This window comes from Lutra lutra, chromosome 1, assembly GCF_902655055.1.
Source record: "Lutra lutra chromosome 1, mLutLut1.2, whole genome shotgun sequence".
In the NCBI taxonomy this organism is placed as follows: Eukaryota; Metazoa; Chordata; class Mammalia; order Carnivora; family Mustelidae; genus Lutra; species Lutra lutra.
In genome coordinates this window covers 153412173-153428930 of record NC_062278.1, presented here as the reverse complement: position 1 = coordinate 153428930, position 16758 = coordinate 153412173, and the positions used below count along the sequence as shown (strand labels likewise).

General features: G+C 49.6%; 1 protein-coding gene across 8 annotated transcripts in view; it reads left to right on the top strand.

The window, feature by feature from the left end:
* The window catches only part of MYRIP (myosin VIIA and Rab interacting protein), a 409223-nt gene that overhangs the window by 318379 nt on the left and 74086 nt on the right, over nt 1-16758 (top strand). For 6 of the 8 annotated variants that reach the window (XM_047739949.1, XM_047739933.1, XM_047739903.1 and 3 more), the window contains exons 5-8: nt 4481-4561; nt 8210-8307; nt 8524-8604; nt 11025-11168. In XM_047739949.1, coding sequence (XP_047595905.1) covers nt 4481-4561; nt 8210-8307; nt 8524-8604; nt 11025-11168 — 404 coding nt within the window. The remainder of the gene's footprint in view (nt 1-4480; nt 4562-8209; nt 8308-8523; nt 8605-11024; nt 11169-16758) is intronic. The other 2 variants (XM_047739939.1, XM_047739952.1) reach the window with 1 other exon arrangement.

The window sequence follows — 16758 nt, the reverse complement described above, 5'->3', positions numbered from 1 at the left end:
AGGCGGATCAGGTGGATGGGAGCCCGAAGCAGGCCAGCTCAGGGTTTTGAAATTTTCAAGTGTCATTTTCTGAGGAAAACCACTTACTGGGGATAACCTTCTGCCTGATGGACGCAGATGTGGGTTCTGGGCCCTCTGTGGTTCAGCAGCTCTTTCATTTGGCCTCAGGACAGCACTTACTGCGTTGCATTCAGGGGACGGTCTACAAGCCATGTGAGCACTGGCTTCATCCACTCTGTGTTCCCAAAGCGTGGGTCGACACCTGGCAAAGCCCACATCCTTTATCTGGCACCAGTTTGACCTTAGAAGCATTCTGTGGGTACCAAGACCCTTCCCTGAACTATTAGAATCTATTGCTTTAATATGGTTAGAATCCATTTAAACTAAGACTTCCTTTGGATAAAAGTGAAGGGGAACAGTCTGTGAGGTGGTAGTCAAGCCTGTTAAGCCATGATCATACAACAGTGAGATTTATTCTACACACCGCCTAGAAAATTTAGTCACCCCGCAAGTATGGGCAAATCCTCTGGGGCAGAAGTGGCCTCCTGGCTATGTCACCTGACTGGAGAGCCCTTAGTCTTACTCCACCTGTCACCCAACACCCTCTCATCATTGTCCCCTGCCATCCTCAATCCTGACTATACATCAGAATCACCTAGGGGGTTTTAAAAAAAAAAAAAAAAAAAAAACAATGTCCAGGATCCCCTGCCATGCTCAGCCACTTACTTCTGTATCTTTGGAGGTGGGCTCAGTACAGGTAATTTCTCTAGGTTATTTTAAGGCACAGCCAAGGTGGAGAACCCCAGCTAGCACTTGACCATAATTGGGGCAGTAGCATTCTGAATAAGATGGCTCCATCTTCAACTCTGCCTAAGGGCACTTGTTTGCAGAATTTTGGTTGCCAGAACATTATACACAACATCTACGGCGTGCAGGGCACATGCTCTGTTCCCAAACTGTTGAAGTGGAACCCCTTGTACCTATGAAATATCTTCACCCCCTGGACCAGCCATAGTCTGCCTTGACACATTCAGTCCATTGAAAATTCGTAAAAGTTCACTGAGTTCGCAGAATCTTCTGGGCCAGCCATTACATGCATACCCTGCTCTGCTCTCTGTAGTTCTGACCCTCCCAAGCTAGGCTTACTCCTCTGCAGCCCATATCGGGTGACCAGGAGAGGCCAGGCCTGAAAAGAGACCCATTAGTTCCATCAGGTAAATCTAAGATGTATTCATGACTTCAATAAACATTCAGTAAACATTTATTGAACACCCACTATGTGCCCACCTGGTTTAAGGGTGACAAGATGGGCAAGACCCTGCCATCTGGGAGTCAATATTCCAGTGGAGAAGTCAGATAAATAAGTACATTTAAAAAAAAAAGTGTCCCAGGAAGCCTGGGTGGCTCAGTCGGTTAAGATGTCTGCCTTCAGTTCAGGTCATGGTCCCGGGGTCCTGGGATCAAGTCCCTCATCAGGCTCCCTGCTCAGCCAGGAGTCTGCTTCTCCCTCTGCCTGCTTCTCTCCCTGCTTGTGCTTTCTCTCTGTGACAAGTAAACAAAATCTTTAAAAAAAAAAATTTTTTTTTAAATAGTGTCCCATGGTAATGTGTGCTCACATGGGACACCTGATAGAGTCAGCATGACATTTTTTTTAAGATTATTTACTTATTTATTTGACAGACAGAGATCACAAGTAGGCAGAGAGGCAGGCAGAGAGAGAGAGAGGAGGAAGCAGGCTCCCTGCTGAGCAGAAAGCCCGATGCTGCGGGGCTGGATCCCAGGATCCTGATATCATGACCTGAGCCAAAGGAAGTGGCTTAACCCACTGAGCCACCCAGGCGCCCAGCATGACATTTTTAATAGTGACCCTAGAAAGGAGCATGGCATGAAAAAATAAAAGTGGTCATTATTAACATACTTAATCTCTAGGCAGTTGGATAAATAGCATATGCTTTCATTTAGTATTCAATAAATAAATGAGAGAAATAAACCCTGTTTTTACTCATAAATACTCTATAGCTATTTTTTACATGATTCCTGAAAAGGGTCTGTTGAGTCTTTCATCTGGGATTTGACTGACAAACATAGTCTTTTGACAATGCTGAGCCATGTGACTTCAGAGGTTCTTCCAACTCATGAAAGACATCATGTGTCATCTGACTACTGTGTCATGCTTTTCCAGAACAGTTCAGCCACTCTGTGCCATTCCCAGATGGCACTGAAGCTCCCACCTGTGAATTTCAAGGGAAACAGGGAGAAGTGCTGTCCCGGAAGGTTTAAAATTATGCAGAACCAGAGCTTGTCCTCTGGGCAGCTCAGTCTCCCAGTGACGTTTACAGATCTTCTTTCTCCTCATACTGTCCTCCATGCTCCCCCATTCTCTCCACAGAGGACCTCACCTCCTCCTTCACAGGGCAGACAATATGTAACCCTGCACTGGATCCTGTCACCTTCCAGGAAGGTCTCAAGGTCACACATCCCTTCCCTCTAACTGAGCCAGCCTCTCTTTTAACTGGTTCCTTCCTATTGATTGGTAAACATGCCTGAGTCTCTCTGTTTCCAAAACCATTCCTGCACATACCCCCACTTCCTTCCCTGCCTATCTTCCCATTCGGTGGCAGGCACACTTCGGAGAGCACACAGAGCTCAGGGCTTCTGCTCTCTGCCCTTCCTCACTCCCCTCACCCGAGCTATTCTCCGCAAAGCAGCCAGAGTGCACTTTTGGAAACACAAATCTGACCAGATCCCCTCCACGGAAGCTTTACTGGCTTTATGTGGCTGTTGGAATAAAGATCAAAACAGGGTATGGTCAAGATGACCCGCATGGTGTGGATCTCCAAGCCCAGCCACTCTGCCTCGCGTTCAGGTCCCCAGATGCACCTGCCACCCTCACAGCCTGTCGTGTGCAAACTGTCCGCTCTGCCCCAGACACTTTCCCACCTCCCCGCACCTCTTTGGCTCATTACTCACTGTCCCTGCTAGACGCATTCACTGTACTGTGAAACACCCAGTCGGAGCACTTAACATCTCTATAACTTTACATTGGTTTGTGTAAGCCTTTGACTGATGAATTTTTTCCCACTCCATCAAGTTTGTCAAGGCAGTGAGGATTTCTGGCTTTGGTCACCCGTATACTAACACCCAGGCCAGAGTCTGGCACCTAGTATAAACACCTGTTCATAGACTATTTGCTGGATGGATGAATCAATGCTGGATGTAGCCACACCAAAGGGAAATATCTGCACTTGGAACCGAGCTTGGGGTTTGCAGAGAGGACTTCTTAAAGCCTTGTAAGTGAGGAAAAGGAGTCTCAGAAAGACAAAGCCATTGGCTTAGGGTCACAGAGCTAGAATAAGTGAAGGCCGGCTCAAAGGACACAAACACAGAGAAAGGGATATGGTTAGACTAAGTGAGCCATGACAGGCTACACATTAATGGCCCATTTCATAAAGGAGCTGTCTACTAAACCTGCCTCAAATACCTACAGCGGTTACCCCTAGGGTTTCCACAGGGGAGCCCCCATCACAGCCCATCCAAGAAAGCACAGCGTCTATTACATGTATTGAAGGCTTAGTTCAACATAGCATTGATGGCATTTGCCCCCTTTTGAGCCAAGGCACATGGACCCATATTTATTTTCTTGGTTCTGCCAAACACTGTTTCCCATCAACATCCAATTCAAAACATTTTCCTTGAGCCACCTTCTGTGTAGGTGCTGTGTTGGGTCCTAAGGATACAATACAGAGAGTTGAAAACAATCCATCCTCTCCACATGCAGAGATCTCATTAAAATCCCCAACTTGAAAAGGGGCTTTAAAAAGGTCTTAGCTAGCTGCTGTTCCCAGCCTGGAATTAAGATTAGGGTTGGTTGTGTATTCGATTCAAAGAAGACCAGAGGAGAGGCAGCGGGCCTTGAAAGATCAAACGCCATGGGTTGACCTTATCTCGCTCTGGGCTTGTTTCACATGGACTCCATTCTATGGAAGAGTAGGGTGACAGTTAAATCAATAGCTAAAGGCAACTGTTTGGGGTCAGTGTCATTGACTGCAGCTAAAGACCAAACCCACAGCATCATGAGCTCTTATTCTTTCTCTCTTTCTAGAAAGGAAGCCAAGTGTCAGGTTAAGTAATGTGCCCGAGGTCACACAGCTAGTACTTTGCAGGTCCAGGAAATGACACCCTTACATCTCTCCAGCTTCAATCTATTGTTCTCTCTTTGATTCCACATTGCCTCCAAAGAAGGTACTGGAAGAAAGTCGAAGGAGGCAGCAGTGTTACACCAGGAATCACTGAGAGAAGAAAAAGGTGACTCATCAAAAGCTGTAGCATTATTGTGGAGCCCATTGATTCTCTAAATATCTGCAAGGCTGACTTCATCAGAGTGGGTCGTGGTGATCTGCCAGGGCTGTGACCATGCACCAGTCCTCACTGGGGACCTGTGATAATCCCATTCTCTCTCCCACTCCCTCCCTCCCTTCAGGAGGAAACTTTTTCGAGGCAAACCTGGAGAATGAAGGAAGTATTTCAGGCAGTGATTCAACATTTTATAGACAGTCAGAAGGTAAGTTTGCTTAAGAGTTTTCAGCTAATGGGAGGTTGAAGGAATAGAAGCGCCTTTAGAAACTCAGGGCCTCCCAGTTGCATTGTAACTGCTAGACACAACCCCTTCTTACTGGGTGGGAGTCTCCAGGGGTCTTCTTGTTGTTGCCATTCATGTGTATCCATCATCAAAATTGGTGAGTACAGTCAAGGTGTGGCTGAGAGCAGTGCATTTGCTACCCAACCCCTGGATACCTTATATCCCCTGGTGAGCTCCAGTTCCAAGTCCATCTTCCAGAGCTAGAATATAATAATGAATACACTTGTGTAGTTCATATTAAAATATTCATAGAAACAATCTATCATGTACTGATTCACTTCTCCTTCTTTATACCAATATCATAGTCCCCTGAGAGTAGAAGTTAAAAGCAAAACAAACTGATGGTTTCAAATTAAACCTTTGCCATCATTTCAGCTCCTTCTCCAGCGTGCTGGACCTTGAAGTCCTCCTGAGTCACCTGCTCCTACAGCCCCTCTCCATGCTCTCTATTCTCTCCTTCAGGTGCCTTCGCCTGGAGGTCCCATCCTCCTTCATCATTGCCGCCTAGAACTTCTCCCCGTGGTATGACACACTCCTGTGGGCTCCAGGCTCCTCCATTCACTGCTGAAGCTGAAATGCCCAGCACTGATTTGAGCCCAGAGTTCTAGACTCAGATTTTTGAAGCTTGTATCAAGCCCTGTAGATCCTACAGGGATCCTAGCCTCTGCACATCCTAACCAAGCTCTCAGTCACCCAAGTTCCTAGCAGCTCTTTCTCCAAATTCTGTCCTTCTCTTTCTATTCTGAACCCCCATGGCCTGAGAGCCTCCTGCCCACAGTTCCCCTGTATTAATCTTACCTTCAGTCACCATCCGTATGCACCAGAGTTCTCCAGAGAAGCAGAACCAATAGGGGACACACATACACACACACACACACACTCACACAGATTTATTTTATTTTAGGGACTTGGCTCCCACCATTGTGGGGCCTGGTAAGCCCAAAGTCTATAGGGTAGGTCAGCAGGAGGAGCTGGGGGCAGAAGCCAATGCTTTTTTTTTTTAATTTTTTATAAACATATAATATATTTTTATCCACAGGGGTACAGGTCTGTGAATCGCCAGGTTTACACACTTCACAACACTCACCATAGCACATACCCTCCCCAATTTCCATAACCCCACCCCCCTCTGCCAACCCCCCCTCCCCCCAGCAACCCTCAGTTTGTTTTGTGAGATTAAGAGTCACTTATGGTTTGTCTCCCTCCCAATCCCATCTTGTTTCATTTATTAGAAGCCAATGCTTTAGTCTTGAGACAGGCTTTCTTCTCTGGGAAACCTTAGTTTTTGCTCTGAAGGGCTTTGTTCTCAACTGCATGAATAAGACCCACCCACATTACCTCAAGAGCAATTTCCTTCCCTTAAAGTCAAGTATCGTAGATATTAACCACATCCACAAAATACCTTCATGACAACACCTAGATTTGTGTTGGATTAAATCACTGGGTATGACAGCCCAGCCAGGATGATGCCTAAAACTGACCATCCCATTGTCCACCGGTCCTCCAAGCTTTGGTCACTCTGCCTCGCCTCCTTCTCCTTCTTCCACACCCCTGCCAGTCATTCCCTCTGCAGCACCAACCTGAGTCTTCACTTTCAACCAAAACATCTTGAGTGCCCCACTTCACCCTCATCCGGAAGTCATGAATATAGCATTCGGAGCCTCTGGGTTATGGCTCCAGGCTCTTACTGGCCAGGGATCTGTGGAACTGGGGAACGATACCCACCACAGGTCCTTCCGCAAGCCTCTTAGCATAAGTGCCTGCTCACCCCATAGCCTGGGGAGCACGGGAGAGTGTGACTTGGCTTGTCCATTGGGGTGTCCCAGGGCTAGCGAGGGCTTGTGAGAAAAATACGTTGATTGGTATCTCGAAGAAGAGACACGGGAGATACAAGTGTCTATCTCTAGGGAGCACGTGGTGTGATGACAATCTCAATTCTGTAGACTATACCTGTCGAAACACTGGGAAAGCTGCGTGTTCAGTCGGCCACCCTGGGGCGCACAGAGCCCTGATGTGACTGTCATCATAGCCAGCTTTCGATGGACCCGTCAGCTTGCTGGATCTCTTTGAGCATCCCTGGGTTGGTTTTGGAGATTTTATTATGTTTGCCAGATGCCAATTTCTGTTCACAGTTGTGTCTTGAGGAACCTGCAAAGCTTGAATCAAGGTTTTTTTTTTAATTGAGGGATTGATTAATGAGTGAATTGATGTATTTATGCTTAGTCTCATTCTACAGAGAGTTTGAGGCAGCTCTCAGGAGGTTTGCATGTGTTAAATAATGCATGAGGAAGAAAGTATAAATGGAAACAGGAAGTTGAAATCTGGCCAAAGGAGGCATAGACATGTAGCCCCTGCAGACCTGTGTTCCTGGGCCTGATGTGAATTGGGCTTCTGGAGCAAAGGGAGGGATGATTGAAATTCTCACTTCAAAGATTGAGTTTCTGGGAAAGCAGAGCTCTTCTAAGCACTCAGCTCCAAAAAGAATTTTGTCACCTACAGAAACCCTCTGACGTGGGGATGTTTCCTTCCACCTGTTGCCATTTGCAAAAAATATGCTTGCTCAAAATATGCTAGCGTTATTTTTCTAAATCATGTGAGCTTGTATTTGTCTCACTATTGTAGTTAAAATCAAGGGCTTTTGCAGACAGAGTCCTGGACTCAAAACTCATCTCTCCTCCTGTCACACTGAGTTGCCTCAGCCAAGTTATTTGACCTCTCTGTGCTTCAGTTCTGTTGTCCGTTAGATGGCACCCACTCAGTGGACTGTGGTCCAAAAGAACTGTGGCCACGCACATAACACTCAGCCTGGGGCCGGCAGGTAGTCGAGCTCGGTGAGGTTGGCCAGTGCTGTTGTTCTTGACAATATTGGCTTAGAGTCTAAACATTGCTTCCACGGGTTTTGTATTTGCATTAAACCATGTGTACTGTCCAATGCCCTTAGAACATTGAATAATTTCCATCCCTATCTTCACAGTGATACGTGAAATGCACAAAATAACACATAACCTTCATCTGAGAAAGCAGATGAAGGAGCTGTTATTTCTTTATATGAAGCACTTCTAGGAGAGCAGTTATCTGTAAGGCAGTCTGCCTGTTGGGAGGGACTGCGTGTGATACAGTCATGCTCTCTCAGAGTGACTTGGCTGGGAGAGTCTTTCTGGTTCCACGGGAAACTCCAGAAACTCCAGAGTCTCGGACAGACATCCAGCTGAGATGGGGACTGGAGAGATCTGAGGAGTCTTTTCAGAGGAGGAACCCTTGGGCCAAGCCTTGGGGGCCCCAGGAACAAGCTCAGGTACAGAGCAGGGACCAGAGGAAAGAAGGCCAAGATATAGGAGCCATGAAGGGAGAGACAGTACCTCTCAAAGAATCACGATTTCTTGTGTCTAGGGTTGTGGGGGAGGGGGAGACTGAGGCAGGGGAGAAGGGCTGGAGCTGGTGCGCCAAGTTGAGCAATGGGGAAATTAGCCCCCAGCCCCTGCAAGACTTAAACAGAAGAACTGAAGTGGAACAATCATTTAACTTGTCTTTCCCTTTCAGAAAGTGGTCTGTGTTCTGTTTACTCTATAGGACACAGCATGATGGACACCTTGGCTGTCGCCCTGCGGGTGGCTGAAGAGGCCATCGAGGAGGCGATTTCCAAAGCAGAAGCCTACGGGGACAGTCTGGTATGACCTTATCCTTGCTGGGGGGAGGTGTGGGGCAAGGTCCTGGCTGCCGGAAGAGAGTCCAGATTGTAGGGAAACCAGCCTCACAGTGGCTGTCCTTGACAAGAGCGGGGCCCACCCTTCCCCTGCGTCTCTGGTCAGGACTCCCAAGACAGGGATGGCCACATCCCCCGACTCACCCACCCACAGCAGCCATTCTCTTCCCTCCCTCTGCAGGACAAGCAGAACGAGGCCAGCTACCTGCGGGACCACAAGGAAGAGTTGACCGAGGAACTGGCCACAACTATCCTGCAGAAGGTAGGTGGGCCCTGCCATCCCGTTATGCCATTCACCCCCCAACCCTCCCCACCCCTGGCCCGGATCAGAGTCTTGGCCGGCGGAAGAGCAACCATGGGCCCCGTTGTTGTCTTGGGCACCATTTCTGGGCCACATCACGTTTCCCTTTTATGCCCCGGGAGCCACTGCGGAGGGATTGCATGGCGCTGCAGAGTCTGAGTGGATGGATCCAATGGGGTCGTCTTTAGGGATCGAGCTGGGGGGTAAGGAGCCAGGAACTCAGCGCTGAGCAGGTTACTCACCGTCTTCCTGTTTCCTAGCCTCCCCGCTTGTACGTGTTTGCATGTGTGCACATATGTGTGTCCTTCTCACAAGTTTCGGTCTCCTGCTGACCCGCAGTCACCTCCTGCTACCTCCATGCCGTAAACTGTTCCTTGCATGAAGTATCCGTTCATTACTGTGGAGAAGCCAACCGCCCCAGACTTCTGTGTCTGCGAACAAGGATGATTTCCGTGATGCCACACGCAAGTTTCTGACACCACCTCAGTGTCCTACAACTCAGTTTTGACACTATCTATGCCGAGTTAGCATGGACCTCACAAGTTAAGGGCTCAGCCCCACCAGAGTGCCCCCACTGCAGATACCAGGGACAGGTGTCAGGTATCCCCAAGTTACCGCACTGATGTCCAGTCTACTACAAATCCAGGGATTCCCATGATCATTGATTGCCCTCAGGTGGGATAATTTGCTAGAACAACTCACAAAACTCAGCAAAGTGCTGCATTTCCAAAGACAGATTTATCATAAAGGATACAAATGAACAACCGGATGAAGAGATACACAGGGTAACAAGGCGGGGGAGGAGGTGTGCAGACCTCCACCCCTCTCCCTCCAGCGCAATGCCCTCCTGGTGACACCAGGGGGCTGCCCCAGCCCTGGGCGTGCAGTGCCCCCTCACTCCCAGAGGTAGAAGGGGGAGCTGAGATTTCCCAGCCTTGAGTCAGCTCATTAGCATAACAAAGACACACCCAGGGTTTTTGGGCTCAGTGCCAGGAATTGGGGCCAAAGACCAAATGTATGTTTTATTAGAGCTCAGTTTCTTTCTCACTCAGGCATCCGCTCCCGGCTCATGCTGTGGGTTGGGCTCGAGTCCACGCTGTGTGTTCACTCAGGGGCCTGAGTAAAGGCACAGCAGCTACTGGGGCCAGGACCCAGGACAGGAGCACAGGAGAGGAAGAGGAAACTGCCATACGGACTAAGGCCCAGGCTCAGCCCTGACTACTGTGGTTACCCACTTCCTCCTCACCTGTCATTGACCAAAGCAAGGCACCCAGTCAGCCCACTGCCACAGGCTAATACTTATCGTCCCCTTCCTGGGACAGATGCAGAATCACATGACAAAGAACTGCATGCAGGAAGCAATGAACAAGTTAAGTCTTCTGTTTTGGTCACAAAATCCATGTCCCTTCTGCACGGCCCACACAGAAGATCCCCACTAATCCCCCAGAGAGCCCCAGATGTCTCATCCAACCCACAGTTCATAGTATATTCAATCCAGATTCCGGGGCTTTTACGCTGAGACATAGGAACCAAGGAAACGTTATCTGTCCCCATATGTCCAACACACACTGTCGGGGTCAGATCCCTGGGCAGCTGGCTGGCTCAGGATGTGACCAGTCCCCAGCAATCCCAGAGCCCAGGGAGGTGGGGGTACACTTTGGTCAGGCCCACCATCTGCCCCAGGGCATGGCACCTCCGTTCCTCACTCTCTCTACTCGGCCTCCTGCTCTCATCTTGTCTGGGCTACAAGGGCATTGAAGAATAAACCCAGATTGGTGGCTCAGAAGTCTTCTCAGCTGCCTCTAGGAAGTCAGGAGCCCAGACACCACTGTACAAATAGATTCATTCTCTCTGTGTGGCTGTGCCCAGCATAGCAGGTGGTAAAAATGAGCCATCAGCTCCTGGCTCTTGGAACCTGCCCCCTTCACAGACCCTGCCAGTGCTTCCTGAAACCAGGATTTACAGCCAGAAACTGCGGATTCAAAAGGCAACTCCACTGTTTACAAGCTATGCAGCCTTCACTGGTAGCTTAACTTCTCTGAGCCAGTTTCCTCATCTGCAAAATGAGGAGTCGTAGCCCATAGCTCTTAAGATTATTTTGAGGATTAAATGCCATGGAATGCATACAGTGTCTACCACAGTCTGGCCTGTGGTAGGCGTTTAATGAATAGAAGTTGTAAGCATCATAAAAGGATGATTTACAAAATGTAAGTTGTTGTTCTGTTTTACCCTCAGGCATAACTGAAACAGATGAGTATGCTGTTGAAACTAAGTTCTTCTGTGGCTGAAACACATCCCAGAGATGCTTCCAGTTGCTCCACATAGCACCTGAAGGCCTGGCCAGTAACCTGCCCCCTTTTGTCCCCCCACCCCCTCCCCAGATCATAAGGAAACAGAAGAGCAAAGGCGAGCAGCAAATGGAAGAAGAGCCAGAGTGGTTGCAGCCCCAGAGCTGCATGGCCGAGGCAGCTGACCCGGGGACCGCCACACCCCCAGGAGGCCCCCAAGCTCCCTGCACCCTCTGGGTGAGTCCCGAAGCATAATCCTGCCCCCACCACGGACTGGTGTCCTGCCCAGGCACTGATCAGAGCTGGTGCCCTAGATGTGGGGCCAACACTCTCAACCACTTATAGTTGACTCCTATACCCACCCGACTGGGTAAAAGTACCTGAAAGGGGGCAGGGGGAGAAACAGAGAAAAGTGTATGTGATGGGGGCCGGGAGGGGCCAGAGGGGACAGAGGGAGTAAATACAGAACAGCCTCCTGAGGATATGCAGATGGCTTTTTATGCAGGACCCACTTAGGAAAAATAAAGGTGTCAATAGGCATTTTTAAAATTCATTCCAAAAAGGGTTGAACTGTTCCTGTGAAAAGAACAGCTTTATGAGGGCTCTGGGCTTCCTTACAGCTTCCACCCCTTGCTTTCCCGAACCCGAGCTGTGACAGTGAGGTCACCATGCCGTTTGAGGCACCGAAATGGCCACCTCTGGACACAGGCGGGGAGTCAGGGAGTGGCCCAGCCCTTTGTCCATCACCTTGAAATTAAGCCAAGGGCCGCAACTCAAAGCACAGGGCCCTTGCTGTGACCCCAGGGTTGGAGCCTGCTTGTGTCTATGATAGAACCAACAAGCCTGTAAACTCCTCTACCTGTTGAAGTGGCCCCAGCAGAAGATGTGGGGGCTGGGAAGGCCAGAGGCTGAGGCCAAGGAACCAGGCCTTCTGTGCAGAGATTACACCCCAAACCCAGGGACTGGTTGGCAGGGCTTGTCTTCCAGCAGTTGTAGGAGCCCACGGTCCCAGCATGGGCGTGAGGTCAGGACAGCACACACAGGTGCCATTTAAAACTGGCAAGTCAGAGACGGGAAGATCACCAGCACGTGTTTCCCCCGCTCCCCCTGGGGGTCAGCGGCATTCATCCCCTCTGTGAACAGATTGATAAAAACTGGTGTGCAGCCCAGCTGCATGGTAGGCATGCGGTCCCAGAAGCGATGCCCAGTATCTTCACCATGTCAGACCTCCCTGTGTCCTCACCAGCCACCAGATGCTCAGGGTAACAGGGAACATCTTTATCGCTTTATTGGGGAGTTAGCGTCACTGATTTATTGGCAGAAACTTCCCTTGTCAGCATGCCCATCAGCTTACTTTACTGCTGCCGTTGTGCACCCAAACAGGAGCCTCGGTCTGGGCCCGCTGGAACTGAATAATTCAGATAGCGAAGCAGGCTTGGGTACGAGTCTGCCCAGGGCTGTGGGTGCCCCGCTGAATGGCTGAGACTGGAAATGGACTTGGGGTTCAGCGGAGGGAGAGCCCTATGACCTTCAAATAGCCTGTCATTCAGAGGTTTCACTAACTTGTCCTGCCGCTGCGAGCTCAGGCTGCATGCATAGTGACACCCTGCTTTCTGGGAAGTCTTTTGGAAGCATTTTCTGAAAGAGTCAGGCTTGGGAGGGGGGCGTCTCTAGGAGGTGTGAATCCCCCCAGTCTCGGCATTTGACCAATACTTCCTCTATGTAGACTTTCTGTACGGAGGGTGTTCATACATATTACTTCGTGAGATCCACACAAGGGCATCCTGGGTTCTCCCCATTTTACAGAGCAGTGAACTGTGGCCTCTCTAGCCTGAGCCACTGGAATTGAGTTGAGGGGTGGGGCAAGACCAGAACCCAGGTCTCCTGGCTCTGAGCATTTCCTCCACTCTGCTCCTGTCTCCTGGGTCATGGGGCAGCTCGTGGATATGAAATGCCTGTTTTCCCACCAAATGTTTAGGGGGACCCCTTGTCATGCTTGCAATTCAACCTAGAAATGGTATTCCTGCCACGTCATTGAGGCTGGAGACACTCTGTGTGTCCGCGGAGATGGGGGACAGTGGGCTCTAGAATGGGTCTGGACAGTGGGAACAGCCTGCAGTGGGCACCCCCTTTCCACAGGAGGACAGCAGAGTGCTTCCTGCACACCCCTTCATCAAGTACTGGGTGAAAGTGGCTTAATACAAGCAGCAGTGATGCTTCCCAGGGGGACCTCCCACTCAGCCCCTCAGCTGGCTGGAAGACCCTAGTCTACCTGGGATGCAGGCACACGGGGACTGTGGGTCAGTCGCACAGGGTTCCCATTTGCTTTGCTAAAACAAACCTTCTCAGGGTTTCCTTTTCTCACCAGAAAATCTGTTTTGCCAAATGCCTGCCTCCTGCATGTCCCAATTGTCACGTTGGTTTCAACAGCAATGGAGACAGAGCACATGCATTTCTTACTTATTTGTCCTGAAGCAAATGACAGAATATGATTTATTTCTAGATTTTGATATAGGATAAGGCCTAATGGAAGTCCCTCTCCCACTGCAGGCATCTTTTGAATCTCAGGTATACAGTGCTTTGCAAGCTATGTCCACCTTCTTGGGTCTTGAATCCATCAGTGTGGGAGGGGGTAGAAGAGATCCTTGAGGCTATAGTTGGAGCAAAGCCCAGAAAAGCCACCGATACACCCCTTGGATAACACTTTAACCACCCAAATCACAGGACCTGGCACCTTACAGAGGGGACAATATCATCCTCTCGCTCCTACTGCTAATCATTCCATCCTTAACTTTGATGTTTGATCAAAGAAGTCCCCTCTTGGCCTCTCGGTGTGAGTTCTCCCTAAGCTGTGATTTGCAATATGTAAACAGCATATTTCTGTCAACATTATCAGTCAGGGACACGCTAATGCTTTGGCTTTCTCTACTCACACTTGTACTTATGGGAGCGGCCACAAATGAAGCAGCCAGAACCCCGGCATAAAGAGAAATCCATCATCCAGCTGGGTCCCTGGCACGGCTTGCTCTTTTGAGCGGCCAGGATCTTTAGCCCCCATTGTCCATGGTCACGCATGTTCAGGCGATGGGCCAGTCCAGCACCGGACATGTGGCAACCGTTTCTCGATACAGGGCCATGGCCACCTGATGGCACCATGTTGATTTGTGGGGATTTAGTCATGGCCTGGGCTCAAACCCTTCCCCTTGGTTCCCAGGATACCTGTGAAGGAAGTAGACTGTGTGGATCCATGCAGGGGTGGGTCCAGCCCCTTGTGAAGGCCATTTGTAGCTCCTGGTTTGGTTTGAAGACAGCCACATGATTAGAGCTTTTACAAAACCTTATTTGGAAGGAGAGTCTGCACCTTACGCAGCACTCAGTGATAAGAATCCATGGAATCTTGATTAGTTAGCTGTTTAGAAAGGCTTACCCCAAGTTCTAGCTCTTCCAGCGACAAAGAGGCTGGCATACCTCCTCTGTGTGAGTGCTGTCCCATTGGGCTCCAACCCCATTAACAGGCTAACCAGACAAGCTCACCAGCCCAGGCCCCTGAGAGGGCCTGCAGGGAAGGACTGGCTCCCTTCCAATGACCCTGACCCACCACTTCCCCCAATGTCTCAAGCCTTCCTCCCTTCGTCTTTATCTCTGTCCTGTTGCCTTCTTCTCTTGTCTTCAGACCTTCATTTGATGCTACACGTAGGTCTCGACCCTTGGACAGACCCCAGCCTGACTTCCCTTGGTCAGGACCCCAAGCTCTTTCCCTCTGACCAGCACCAATGGTCAGGGCCAGCCTGGGACCTCAAGAGTTGGTACATCTGGGGGACAAAGGTCAGCCTCTCCAATGCGCTGTGCAGGATCTCACCTTGATGGCTAAGCCCGTGCTTTCTCCCCACCCCTGGCCTGCAACTGGTCCCTGTCCCCTGTGGTGAAAGTCTGTGCTAACACCATATCCAGAGTTAGGGCCTAAGGGGGACTGACCCTGGCCAAGGCCACCATATTGCACAACCATTGACCTAGAATCCAGCATGATCAGTGCCCCCAGGTTGTACAGCATGATGACTGCGGTTCTAGCTGCCAATGAGCGGGAACAAGGACTGGTTAAGGAACAGATACATGTTTGCCCATCTCATGTTATATCTTTTATATCTCCACCACAAGGTGCGGATGTGGGTATTTTGGACCCATTTTATAGATGAGAAAACTGAGGCTAGAGCTTTACCATAAGTTGCCTAAGGCTCCATAGCTTGTGATTGGTGGCTCTGAGAGTTGAATACCTTTCTCCTCTTCCAAAGGCCTTGATCTAGCTTCTTCCTCTATGAAACGAGATCAGCAGATTCAGCTATCTCTCAGGCCTGAGACTGCACTCTCCATTGCAGTGGCCATGAGACACAAGTGACTATTCAAATTTAAATTAATTAAAATGAAATAAAGTTTAAAATCTAGCTCCTCCATCGGACTGGCCACATTTCAAGTGCTCGGTAGCACCTCTGGCTGGTGGGTACTGTATTACACATTGCAGAACATTTCAATCACCCAGAAAATTTTGCTGCACAGCACTGGTCTAGAATTGAGATAAGGAGGAAGTGATAAGCAGAGGGCATAAATGCAGAAATGTGCCTCGTCACTGGCCAAAGCCTGGACACGAAGCAGCAGGCCAAGTCTTGGCTCTTGGGGACCATAGGGAAGGTGGCCCTCCCATCTTTTGACCAGCTGGTCTCCAACCTCCCCCTCTGCTCATTTGCACCATCACCAGAGCCCCACTCCAGGGGTTCCGACTCATGGGGTCTGGAGTCCAGCCTGGGCATCCAAGTACCTGACCCAATTCTCCCCCGGTGAGGCTAATGGGCTGCAGGCTTAAGGATAGCTCTTTCTCTCTTGAGGAGGGCTCCCTGACCTCCCGCTGCAGAAGCCATAACCCTGTGGCCTCCAGGCAATGCCTCCCCTTTTTCCTCAGTTCCCCAACAACCTGGACCCCTCTAGCCCAGGGCATAACCATGCAGAATCTCAGAACACTGCAGGCCAGGCTGCTGGGCTTAACTTTGAAACCCAAACTCAATCCATCCCCTGCAGACAGGAGTTCTCCTGTGTTCTCTTGGAAGAACTTGAATGTGTTCATTCTCTTGTTAATTTCCTCCCTTATTGTGTGATTCTCCAACAGTAGGGGATCCGTGCCATCCAGCTTTCAAAGCCTTAAGACGCAGTATCCTAAAAGCCTGTAGTGCAGGTCTTATAATTCATTTAATGCCTGCCTCTTTGGGCGCATGTATATACAAAGTCGTCTTCATAAAAACCTAGTGATCCTATTATAATAACCGTGATGACCCCAGAGGCCAGGCTCTTAGGATGCGTCCAGTGACCAAGAGGCATCTCTCTGTCCCCTCTCTATCCTTCTCTATTTTTCTCAGCCTTTCCTCTTACGTGTCTGTCCCTTCCTCCCTCTTTCTTGCTCTCTCCTTTTACAGGATAGATCTAAAGTATTTTTCATTATTTATAATTACAGGATTGAATTTAGTATCTATGCCGGACCCCAAATATACAAAGCAAAGCTTTGTCTCAGTTGTCATTCATCCCCTTCCTGTTTTATGGAATAACCTCCTTGTGAATAAAGACCTCTTTAGTGCCATGGTCAGTCCCTCAGGGAGTCCGCCTTGTTGGCAGTGCTGATGGTCCTATTCGTCATAGCGACAGTAGACCTTTCCAAGAGATGCAAGGAGCACATCACGCCACTGCCCACACAGGGTAGGCAGCAAGTGTGGAGCAAGGTCTCATGATCATGCTGTGTGTTTCGCCCAGAGCATCAGAGCCACCTGGCTCAAACGGCAAGTCCTGC